The sequence below is a fragment of the Solanum dulcamara genome, chromosome 9 (genome assembly GCF_947179165.1).
Source record: "Solanum dulcamara chromosome 9, daSolDulc1.2, whole genome shotgun sequence".
Classification (NCBI taxonomy): Eukaryota; Viridiplantae; Streptophyta; class Magnoliopsida; order Solanales; family Solanaceae; genus Solanum; species Solanum dulcamara.
In genome coordinates, this window is record NC_077245.1 from 17,781,584 (window position 1) to 17,793,949 (window position 12,366).

The window sequence follows — 12,366 nt, forward strand, 5'->3', positions numbered from 1 at the left end:
TATACAAAAAAACATAATGACATTTCCGTGGATACGCATGTGTGGGGAAATTTCATGACCCAACTACTAGTCCCGGAGTCAAAAATTGATGATTAAGTGGTTTTTTACTTTCAACTTATTATACGACCAATTTTAATAGCCTAGTTGATTGTTTATTTAAATATTTATTTTATTGGTGAGATTTTTAACCTCCATCTTATAATTAAGGTTTTTTCCCTTCTTTTTGTAATCTCAAATAATAATAAAAGGCTTTAAGTTATTATACATGTGTAGACTTTATTAAGGAATGCTTGCTCCATGTTAAGTAAAACGTCATTTCAAAATACTGGTATAAAGGTTATTACGAAACATTTTTATTTTTAAAATTAGAATCCAAAATTTTTAAATATGAGAAAAAATCTCACTAGTCACTCTCCCCCACCTCCTTTGACAGTGTAAGTCCACTAACATACAAGGCAGACAAGACAATAGTCACATGAAGACATTGCAATTTTGAAAAGTAACCTTAGTAGTGTTTTTGATGGATCTTTGGTCAACCAATTAACAGTTTAAAGGACTCTCACTACCGCCAACACAATTTAAAAATTGTTCGAAGCATAATGACATTTAGTTTGATTTGGTTCAATTTTTTTTTTCTTCTTTTCAGTTGTAAATTGTTTCAATTTGATTATGTTTATCTTTTCTTAGTTGTCCCTTTCATTGGGACACAGTTGAAATTTCCAGGTAAATTTTTGTTGCATAAAGACATTCGAAAAGTTTATCACACAATTTTTTTTTTGTTTTTATCACATAAAAGTCATTAAACTTTAAACTTTATCATACAAAATATATTTTTTAAATTTTGTATCATATAAAAGATGTACAAAGTTACTAAAAAGTAAATCTTACTTGAGTTTTTATATTTTGTACCAAAAACATAACATAGCTAGTTAGCTTAATATAACATATTGAATATAATGAATTAATTTAAAAAATTACTCTCCACATTTGACCTTTTCGTCTAGAGTAACAATTCAACTTGTAAATTATATAAATGTACACACACTTAACAATGAATGTAATCTATACCTTACTTTAATTAATTCTTTAAATCTTCCATTTATGATGAACAAAGAATATATCAGGAGATAAATAGTGTAGTCTCATTTACACTGAACATCAACCAGCAAAGACTTGGGAATTCCAGGACAAGGATCACCGCCAAACTTCTTACGTGAATAAGCAATGGTGCATTTCCTTTTCCCTAAACAAGCCTGCACAATTCAAATTAAAATGAGTTGAATTAATAAATAAATTAGTCATTAATCCGGTCAAATTTATTTAAATGAATAAAGCTAATCATATTTTGATGAGCTAATTTCACCACTTTAGAAATGGGGGAAGAATATAATGTACCTTTTCCACAATGGCTTTAGAGTTGGAGGAGTGGCATTGCCCCATGGCATAATCATCACAATTACCAGTTGGATTTCCAAAGCTTGCAAACAAAATCTTGGAAATCTTTCTTCTTGGTGGACAACTAAGGTGCACTTTAGGTCTTCTTCCATGGTGCCTTTCACTAATCTTATGATCCATAGAAGTTCCATATTTCCTCCATAAGTTTACTGGTGGTAGGTTCGAATCTGTGATGTGTGTGCATACTTTAGTGATTGAAATTGTGTCAATGGTGATGTTAAGAGGATTTCCTATTTCCTCCTCAAATAACACCAATACATTGTCTTTAGGTTTGAGAAATGACCTTGGAACATTGTACCTACAAACACATACACACTTGGAATATTATTGATGCTTATTTAATTGAGTTTTAAGTTTGGTGTACGTACTAATAATAGGTTTAATATTCTACATAGTAGGTTTCACATAGTAACCTGAAAAATAGATTAATAACATGCTATAACCAGTTAAATTGTACTGATGGCGTAGAGAAAATTGAGTAAAATATATAGTACTTACCAAGTTTGTGAAGGTACGCCCTGAGAAGTGTGAAATGATAGCCAATATCTTCCTATACTTTGGCCATTAACCCAAGCTTCACCTTTCCCCATGGATCCAAGATTTAGAGTAACAGGATCATCACCTTTGGGTGCATCGAAAATGGACTGTATAATTGCAATGTCGAGTTAAATAACAAAATATTAATTTGCAATATAAAGTTTGTAGAAATATATATATATATATATAACATATTTATATGTACACTTACTTACCTTGTACCATGTGAGTTGTTGTTTAGAAGAGCCTAAATTGCTCCAATTAGCACTCTTTGCACCTTCTGATGCGTAAATTTGTAACTTTTCCCCCAGCAGTCCAACCTTAAAACATCATGTAATTAAAATAAGATATTAATTCTAACATATTTGAATGTTGTCCTAACTACCTTATTTTTCAAGTGTAAAATATTGTTTACACCCTAAGTCAGTGTATAAAAGTTAAATTCAACGTGGTTATTACTTGATAACCCCATGAAAAATCAGTGAAGTTTTTGAGGCGTCGATTGTCATCTTGAATCATCACTGAATGTACACCGAGAGATCTACGCTCAAGAAATGCCCCTGAATTCTGCATATATAGTAACAGAAAAGTATATTATTATCTATTTGTGTTAATAACAAACAATTTTAAGAAAATTAGACAAAAATATTAGTATTTAAACTAGGAAAACTCAGAGAAAAAAATAAAATCGAAGATAAAAGTATACTAACCGGTAAACCAACGGTTGCACTCAGAAATGAGATTTGGTTTGTCCCTTTATTAAGAGGGACCGTGCTTTCTACTGTAAATGATGGATTTCTAAATTGTCCATGACCATAACCTACAAAATAATATGACAATTAACGGTCCAAATTAAAAAAAATGAACAGACAAGTTAAAACAGTAAAGTTTATAAATGCATATCTAAATAACAACTCTAGTTTGATTTTAGGGCAAACAACACAAATCCCACTAGTTTAGAGTCTAATTATGTATTTTTCTGTGAGTTTTCAAAATGGTGAAATTACCATTTGTGCCCGATTTTAGTCCCCACATAGATGTACATGGGTCAAAATAGTGTATTTGTTGTTGATACACTGTATCCAAGTTGATTTGCATGTATCTGGGATACATTGATTCTCTCTTTCTGCCCTATCTCGTTCGCCTCTTTCCTCGACTCTCTTCGTATCTATATTTCAAAATGTATCTGGTATCCTAAATATAATAATCTAGTATGATTTATAGGTATTTGGGATACACTGCCTCTCTTATTGTCCTTCCTCCTATCTTGCTCACCTCTCTCCTTATGTATATATATTTCAGAATGTATCTAGTAGCAAAATTATATGTATATCTAGGTATATCTAACTTGAAATTTGATATTAACTATTTTTAATTAGTAAAATAATATGTAATTATTTCAAATTATAAGAAAAAATAATAAATATGATAGAAATGTTTGTGTAATCACATAGTCTTTCCTTGATTCTATTATAGAGAAGTGCTCACCCACAAGACGTCCATTGACAAAAGCATGCAAAACATGGCCTAACGACTTCACAATTAATTTAGCCAGCTGCTCCTCTGACTCCTGCTCCAAACTAAATATCACATAAATTTTGGCTTAAGTTAGTTTAGTTAAGTAACATATAAATATACACTATAGACTAGAGTTATTTGAAATTAATATTACCTGGTAGTATACCAAAGATAATCAGAGACATCTTTTGTAGTATTTGTTTGCTCCAACAATGTTTGTGATCTCACTGTAGTTGCATCAAATTGCGGAATTACCTCGTCGAATCGTTCCCATTTCTCAGCTCTATCAAACTTAAACACTGGACTCGGAGTTCTCGTGTTGAATTGTGTACTCACCTAATATATCACACATGAATACTGTTCTGTTACTTTACTATTATAATAGATAAAGTCTATACATGAAAATTAACTCAAAAATTGACGTTGAAAATGAATCTACAATACATACCTTGGCTGTATTGAAGGCTACAGTTTTACAGTCAGGCAATATGCTTATAGATTTTGGAGGTAATTGATATGTGGAATTTCGGAAATGCACTGTTACACCTTTATTATTACGATCTGTGTTCACCAGGAATGCTGAACATTTAGTTCCTGAATCTCCGCCGAATACATAAGCCTAATGTATAATTTATGATTACGGTTAGAAAAAAAGTAAATAGTAAACCAGATCAACCATTTATGAAAAAACAGGGCTTGCGTAATGTATTACCTCCTGTAGTGGACCTAAAGAGTGCATAGTGGGAAAAGCAGAAAGTATGTCCTCAGAGCATAACTTTACTGCTGCATGTAATTCCTTTAGATGACCCCATTTTGGTTGTCTAATTAAACCTGCTTAACAAATGCTTATTTATTGAGTTTATATTCTATGCACGGACAATTTACACAACATTAGTAATACGTAACTTAATATAAATGGTAAGTAATCTACTATTACAAGTGAAAATTCACCTAACGTGAAGAGTATTGATGTATGTAAGTTAAATTAAGAAAGTGTTATGATAACTTACCATACTCGTCAAGTGGGGCTTGATCATAATAACCTGTAATCATAAATTCTGCAGCACTTCTGCCAAAATTTGTGCCTCCATGATACTGCTCAGGAAAAGAAGCACAACAAAAACAACGCCTCAATTCCAAATAAATTGATATGGGTGGTATTAAGACAATTTCAATTAAAATCTTTTATTGACTACTTATGACTAACATGTAATATAAAATTAATAAGATCAAAATATTTATCATGAAAATTTACCATGTAATAGTTTATGTAGGTTCCATTCTTCCTGGCGATAAATAGAGCAACCTGAAAGGCAATGTCTTCTGCTGATCTGATCATTGCATATTCCCCATACACTTGATAGCTACAAATAAAAACAAACTTTCAGCAAGTTTTAGTTATGAATAATTGTGTGTTTAGTAAAAACTTACAAAATCTGCTTATTTTGAAGAGTGTTTTGTTAAAAAATATTTTTGAAGAGTAGCAATTTGTGTTGATTAATTAATTTGAAAAACACTTTTTGCAATATTCCGAGCAGAAATTCGTGTTTGGCCAAGGCTTCAAAAGTGTTTAGGGGGGAATTATTTTTCCAACTTGTGAAAACAACTTCTACTACTATTCCAACCCCACGCCCCCCCCCCCCCCCAAAAAAAAAAAGAAGAGAAGTCAAGCACCTCAACTCTATAAAAAAATCTCTTCTGTCTCAATTTATATGATGTAATTTGACTGAGTCCAAAGATTGAGAAATATGAGAAGACTTTGCAATGTTTCACAGCTAACCTTAAAAAAAGCATACCTTTATGGACTTTTTGCCAAATAAGTGAAACCCAACATGGATAAAATATTGATAGCGTCACTAAATATTTACCATTATTAAAAAGAAAAGTGAATCATTAAGAGACCGTTTGGATTGACCGAAAAAAGGAGGTTTTAAGTTAGAAAATAAAAAGTCAAACTTAAATGACTTATAAATTAAAAAATAAAATAGTAGGGAGATTCCTGGGGAATTTTGGAAAAGCGCAAGCTCGGTAGGTTTGAAGTGGCTGACTAGGTTATTTAATGTCATCTTTAAGACGGCAACGATGCCCTAAGAATAGAGGTCGAGTGTAATGATCCCCCTATAAAAAAACAAGGGGGAAATCCAGAGTTGCAACAACTATAGAGGTATCAACCTTCTAAGCCATACTATGAAAGTGTGGGAAAGAGTAGTGGAGATGAGGGTGAGGAGAGGCGTGTCTATTTTAGAGAACCAGTTCGGATTTATGCCGGAACGCTCAACTACAGAAGCCATCCATTTTATGAGGAGACTGGTGGAACATTTTATAGAGAGGAAGAGAGACTTGCATATGGTATTCATCGACCTAGAAAAGGCTTATGATAAAGTTCCACGAGAGATACTATGGAGATGTTTGGAGGCTAAAGGTGTACCTGTGGCATACATTAGGGTGATCAAGGACATGTATGAAGGTGCCAAAACCAGGGTAAGGACAGTAGGAGGAGACTCAGAGCACTTCCCAGTTGTGATGGGGTTGCATCACGGATCAGCTCTCAGTCCATTTTTATTTGACTTAGTGATGGATGGATTGACACGATAAATTCAAGGTGAGGTGTCATGGTATATGCTTTTTGCGGACGACATAGTCCTAATCGATGAGACTCGTAGTGGAGTTAACGCTAAACTAGAGGATTGGAGACATACCTTGGACTCTAAAGGGGAGATTGACGATGATGTTACACACCGTATTGGGGACAGGGTGGATGAAATGGAGGCTCGCTTCCAGTGTGCTATGTGACAAGAAGGTGCTACCACAACTTAAGGGCAAGTTCTACAAAGTGGTGGTTAGATCGGCTATGTTATATGGGGCGGAGTGTTGGTCAGTTAAGGTCTCTCACGTTCAAAAGATGAAAGTTGCCGAGATGAGAATGCTGAGATGGATGTGTGGGCATACTAGGAGCAACAGGATTAGAAACGAGGCTATTCGGGACAAGGTAGGAGTGGTCTCGGTGGAAGACAAGATGCGTGAAATGCAACTAAGATGGTTTGGGCATGTGAAGAGGAGAGACACAGATGTCCCAGTTTGGAGGTGTGAGAGGTTGGCCATGGATGGTTTCAGAAGAGGTAGGAGTAGGCCTAAGAAATATTGGGGAGAGGTGATTAGATAGGACATGACGCAACTACAGTTTACCGAGGACATGACCTTAGATAAGAGGGTATGGATGACCCACATTAGGGTAGAATGCTAGTACATAGTCTCGTTATTCTCCCTTATTAGTAAGCGCATTAGCGCACTATAATTTATTGTGCTCTGATTTCTGTTATTATCTATTACTTTCTGTACTTTGATTACTCTATTTTATCTCTGTCGCTCTCGTTATTTGCTTTCCCATATAGCTTTGAATTTCTTAGCCTTATCTAACCTCCTTTTATGTTTTTATTGAGCCGAGGATCTTTCGGAAACAGCCGTCCTACCTTGGTAGGAGTAAGGTCTGCGTACACTTTACCCTCCCCATACCCCACGTTGTAGAATTTCACTGGGTTGTTGTTATTGTACTCTCATAAGCTAAAGTTGCTTCCATGTGACCAGGAGGTCACGGGTTCAAGCCTTGGAAACAGCCTCCGGTAGAAATGCAAGGTAAGGATGCATACAATAGACCTTTGTGGTCGGGTCCTTTCCTGGACCCTGCACATAGCGGGAGCTTTAGTACACCGGGCTGCCCTTTACTCTCATGAGCTAAAAATGACATAAAAGTTGGTTTACCAACTTTTAAGCCAATTCAAACCGGCTATAAATTGGAGGAAAACTACCTTATTAGACATATCCCTTCCATATACACTAATTTTATCTATACTTTCAAACAATTATGTATCTTATGACTAATTAAGAGTTTTCTATCATATATTGAGGAAGATACACCTAAATATATGTATTTTGCTACCAGATACGCTAAAATAGGGAGAGAGGCGACCGAGATGGAAAGGGAGGCGAGCGAGATTTGTTTATGTATCTTAGATACATGCGAATTTACTTGAATACAGTGTATTTAAAATAAATTACACCTAGTTTTGAGAGAGCAAACTAAATAGTTTTGGCTGGGAGTGGTTAGATTTTGTAGAGTTTGACAATTCTTACAAGCTAGTCCAATTCTCTGTCCAGATTGAAGGCTTATTTGGTGAATTAGGCCCTTTAAATGTTTCTCCACAAGTCCTTCCATTGCATGTGTTAATCTGCACACAACATATTTTAAATTAGTGGTGCAAACACTTTGATGCCTTACTTATTTTAGGCTACAAGTTTTAACAGTTTTTTTTTTTTAAAATTCTGTGTTAAGTCAAACTTTGTTACATAAGTTAGGACAGGGAAAATGAAACATACAACTGGATCAGGAGCATCATCTTGTTTACACATGATCCAAGGTACACCAGTCTCAAGTTCCACAGCCATTTTTGCTGCCCAACGAACATAAGGGGGTCCCTTTTCTCTGAATGATCTCTCTTTATTTTGATATTCGTTCTCTATCTGCATATGTAAATTAAGCTAAAACGAATTAAGTAAAATAATAAAATAAAAGAAACAAATCACTTTATACTTACGAAATTATACTGAATAAATTAAATTTAAAATAATAAATTAATCTAATTTAATTTTGCTTTAAAAATTCATCTAATTAGCTTTCTTGAAGTAAAATGTGACAAGTAATATAACATATTATTTAACCTGTGAGAGTATAATTGGACCTCCTTGTGATGCGTATAACCCTTCTGACTTCATCAAGTTAATTATCTTTGTTGTGAAGTTTTGCATGTAAAACTGTCACCAAAAAAAAGTGAAAAAAAATTAATTTTACCACCAATTCAAACTAAAAAAAAAAACAACATTTTAAAAGTTTGGTCGAATCGCAAATTGAACAGTAATGCACTTGTGAAACTAATTATTTCAATTCTGAAACTTTTTATTAGAAAAAAATTCGAATGAAAAGGTATTATTATTACGTACCTTAAACGGTTCGTTATCAGATCGATAAACAATGCCAGGGACATCATGTAACCAAAATGGGAAGCCCCTACAATATTCAACAAAGATTTTGCTAAATACAATAAAAAGAAATCAAAATATAACAGAAAATATTTTTTGGGTCAAAAAAGAAATTAATACTAGTAGTGTTTTATTTATTTTTATACCCATAAGTCCATTCAGCCTCAATATAGGGTCCAATGCGAAGGCAAGCATAGAGACCTTGTGATTGAATTTCCTTCATAAATGCTACTATGTCACGCCCTCCACTAAAATCATACTGATATCACATTAAAAATTAAAAAAAGAGAAGTTAATTCAGTGCAAAAAAAACATTTGGTGTTCACGCAGAATTCGAACAAAAATACCTGTCCAGGTTGGGGTTCATGAAGGTTCCAAAATACATAGGTATCAATCACATCTATTCCACCTTGTTTAGCTTTCGATATTAAAGATGGCCACATCTGTCATAAATTAAGAAAAAGCAAATTCGAAAAGAGAAAGTTAGTTATCACATTAGACGTTTTGTTACACATGATGTTTAATTTTTCCTTTATGCAATGTCACAAAAATTGAAAATGATAGGTAAGCAATGTGATTAAAAATAAAGATAATTGTAACTTAATTGCTGAAAGAATATATATAATTTTATACAAACATTGTCAAAACTTTCTATCCAACTATCTATACATTGGGTATACAATAATACTATACAATATTATACATACACTTGTATAAAATAGGATTTCATTTTTTACGAACTTCTGTCACGAAACTTCATTCAAAATAGATCAAATACATCATCAAATAATTCAAATATTCATTGAATAGCTCAAGTTTTAACCACACTTCAAATATGAAGTCCCAACGAGCCCTATAATCAGAAATTAAGAAATTATTACCTTCCTTCATATCAAGTGTATCTTTGGTTAGTTCTCTTTCAAGATTGCATCACTTTATGAAGAAAGAGCCAAAAATGATGTAAACATGTTGAAACGGGTTAAATTAAAGTTTTAGCCCCTGGATGCATGATTGTTAGGGAATATTTAAAAGATTTTGAACATATTTGATTGCTCGATCAAAATAATTATAAGCACTAATTAAATATATATATATATATATATATATATATATATATATATATATATATATATTATTGCAAAAATGATTATTTTTTATTTTAATGAACAATTATATAATGTAAACTTTTTTTTCTAGTTCTTATAATTAAGTTGGAAAGGCGTACAAGTTTTCTAGCAACCAAACAAAAGAAAGAAAAGGAAGTAACTATAATAGCGGCGATAATGACTTCATAAAATCTTGTTTTGTTACCATTGTTAGTTATGAGAGATCAAAAGAAAAGGAATGATCTCATTATTTGTTTTCTTTAGTGAAAATGTTGTTTAGATTAATTTGTGGACATTTTTGTTATTAAGTATAAATGTATAATTATCTCTTAATTTCAGATAGAGGCGAATTTAGGATTTGATCTTTGTGAATTAATGATCTAAAGTTTATGAATTTGGCTGAATTCATATGTCGATGAAGGGCGTCTCAATAAAATTAATGATCTAAAGTAAAACTTTAATAAAAAGTATTAAGTATAGACAAATGCACACAAGAAAATAAATTGCAATTGTCCTTTTTTTTGGTTTTTACATTACCTAGTTAATAAGATGTTAGTCAAGTATTTGTAATACACTTTGGAGGTTGTAAATTTTTTATTTATTAATATAAAAGATTTGAGCAATTTAATTTAAAGTATCAAAATACTTTTTGTAACAGATAGATAATTTTTTTTTTGTTTTTATTATATAAATGTTGAATCTTTTTTGTTTTTACAATCTTTAATATTATTTTAAGTGAAAATAAAATTATTAGATTCATCATTAAAATGTGTTGATATCTCAATATGTTGGGATCTAAACTAAAAACTTTACTAGCTTCACCGTTAAGCCGCCCTAAGCAAATAAAAGAAATTATCTACATATATTTTGGTTTCGCTCAAGTTTTAATATGAGATCACCTCATGTTTTTCATGGTTTTTCTCTCTTCTTTTCCTCGTGATTATTGCACATATTCGGGCTAAGATAGTTCACCTTTTATATAATTAATTTTTTTTAGTCGATTGCATTAAAACATAATATTTTTAAATTTTATACCTAATCAAAGAATATCACATGAAATTAGAAGAGGGCGTACATAATTTTTATTTTGTAATTGTGTTTTGTGATTTATTAGAAATAATTATTTAGATGTTAAACAAGATAACGTGTAATATTTTTAAATTTTACACCTAATCAAAGAATATCACATGAAATTAGAAGAGGGCGTACATAGTTTTTATTTTGTAATTGTGTTTTGTGATTTATTAGAAATAATTACTTAGATGTTAAACAAGATAACTTGTAAAATCTTGGAGTTATCACCAGAGATTTTGAATGTCAAACGGCACAACAGAATGTAGATTACTTAATTATTGTGTCTCTTTCAAAAAAACAAAACTCTTTATTAATTATGTTTTGTTTGTTACATTTACAAATGGATTCTTCCAACAACGTAACTTAAAGATATTTATTCAAATAAATTCAATAATTACAAAAAACAAGAAATTATTTATTGTTATTTTTCTACTTTTTTTAAAAAAATAATAATTGAATATGCACATACACCCTAGTACTACGATAATTCAACAAACTTGAATGCAGGTAGATGAGAGTTAACAGTTTTTGTCATTAAGAGCCAATTAAATTAGATGACTTAACTAATTACAGTTTTTGTTATAATTATTATATTATTTTTATATGGTAAATTAATGCATATTACATAACATATTAAACAAAATTGATAATATATCATATATAAACAGAAAGCATTCGAAGGGGCTGGGGCAGATCTACATTAGTATTAATTTCAAATTTGATCGAACTCAATAATTTTAGCTCAAATAAATATGCTATCTTGAACTCAATAAATTGTTCCGCCCTTTAATCCATAATCCATAAACATAAAATTTTGAATTCATTCCTAGTAAACACAAAGAATGAACAAACATAAATAACGACTACAAATTCTATATAGCTAAATAACAAAGTTCATCGCTATTTAGAAACAAATTATTGAATTGTAATAGATAAAAATAATTTAGCTATGAAATTTATAGCGTATAGCAAGTAAAAGAGAGAGACATACATCAGGAGTGCTTCTTGGATAATGAATAGAACCAGAAAACAACATCTTCCTTTGGCCATCTATTATCAACGACCTTCCGTCATACGTAACGTTTGCGGCACCGGCTACCACCACCATCGCCACCAATAATGCCGCCGTGTTCCGCCATAGTAACTGCATTCTCACTTCCCCTTTGATAATTATCTCTTAAATCCAAAGAAACAAAAAAAATATAAATTTATTGAGCAAACAGTAATGAAACATATATTTTTGATAAGGCAAGTTTATATAGGAGGAAGGTTGGACGGGTATTCAGTGTTATACAAGCAAACTACCTTTGTGACCTAAACTCATAACGTCATGGACTGGGATTATATAATAAAACTTATTCCTATCTATCTGTGGTTTTTATTTTTATTTTAAAACATAATTGTTAAATATTTTTTTACAGAATATATTGATAGTTTCTTAAATTTTATTTAGATATTCAAATTACGATATGTATTTTAATTGATCAACACCTGAATCCTACGAGTACTAGACACATGAAAATGTTTTGCAAATAGATACTCCTTTCGTCTCAATTTATGTGACACTTTTCGAATTTCGAGATTCGAACAAGTTTATTTTTGACCGTAATTTTTTCATACATCTTTTAAATATTTTGAATTA

The 12,366-nt window shown here is 31.6% G+C and overlaps 1 protein-coding gene across 1 annotated transcript; it reads right to left on the reverse strand.

Moving 5' to 3' along the window:
- Positions 1-1,045: 1,045 nt before the first annotated feature.
- On the reverse strand, positions 1,046-12,023 carry LOC129902812 (beta-galactosidase 16-like). Its single transcript, XM_055978221.1, has 19 exons — positions 11,716-12,023; positions 8,892-8,987; positions 8,691-8,803; positions 8,506-8,572; positions 8,227-8,319; positions 7,885-8,028; positions 7,642-7,736; positions 4,766-4,874; positions 4,521-4,605; positions 4,223-4,341; positions 3,959-4,129; positions 3,665-3,846; positions 3,481-3,572; positions 2,703-2,812; positions 2,452-2,559; positions 2,208-2,312; positions 1,954-2,099; positions 1,396-1,753; positions 1,046-1,253 (listed from the first exon to the last, which is right to left on the reverse strand). The coding sequence occupies exons 1-19, from the start codon at positions 11,872-11,874 to the stop codon at positions 1,143-1,145; spliced, it is 2,463 nt and encodes an 820-aa protein (XP_055834196.1). The 5' UTR covers positions 11,875-12,023; the 3' UTR covers positions 1,046-1,142.
- Between the last annotated feature and the right edge of the window lie 343 nt (positions 12,024-12,366).

Bases quoted from the DNA above. Each gene is read 5' to 3' on its own strand.
- LOC129902812 (XM_055978221.1), bottom strand. From the start codon at position 11,874: ATGCAGTTACTATGGCGGAACACGGCGGCATTATTGGTGGCGATGGTG. The intron at 4,606-4,765 runs GTAAATTTTCAT...TTTCCTGAGCAG, and splicing joins CCTACATAAACTATTACATG to TATCATGGAGGCACAAATTT. The intron at 1,254-1,395 runs GTACATTATATT...TGAATTGTGCAG, and splicing joins CTAAAGCCATTGTGGAAAAG to GCTTGTTTAGGGAAAAGGAA.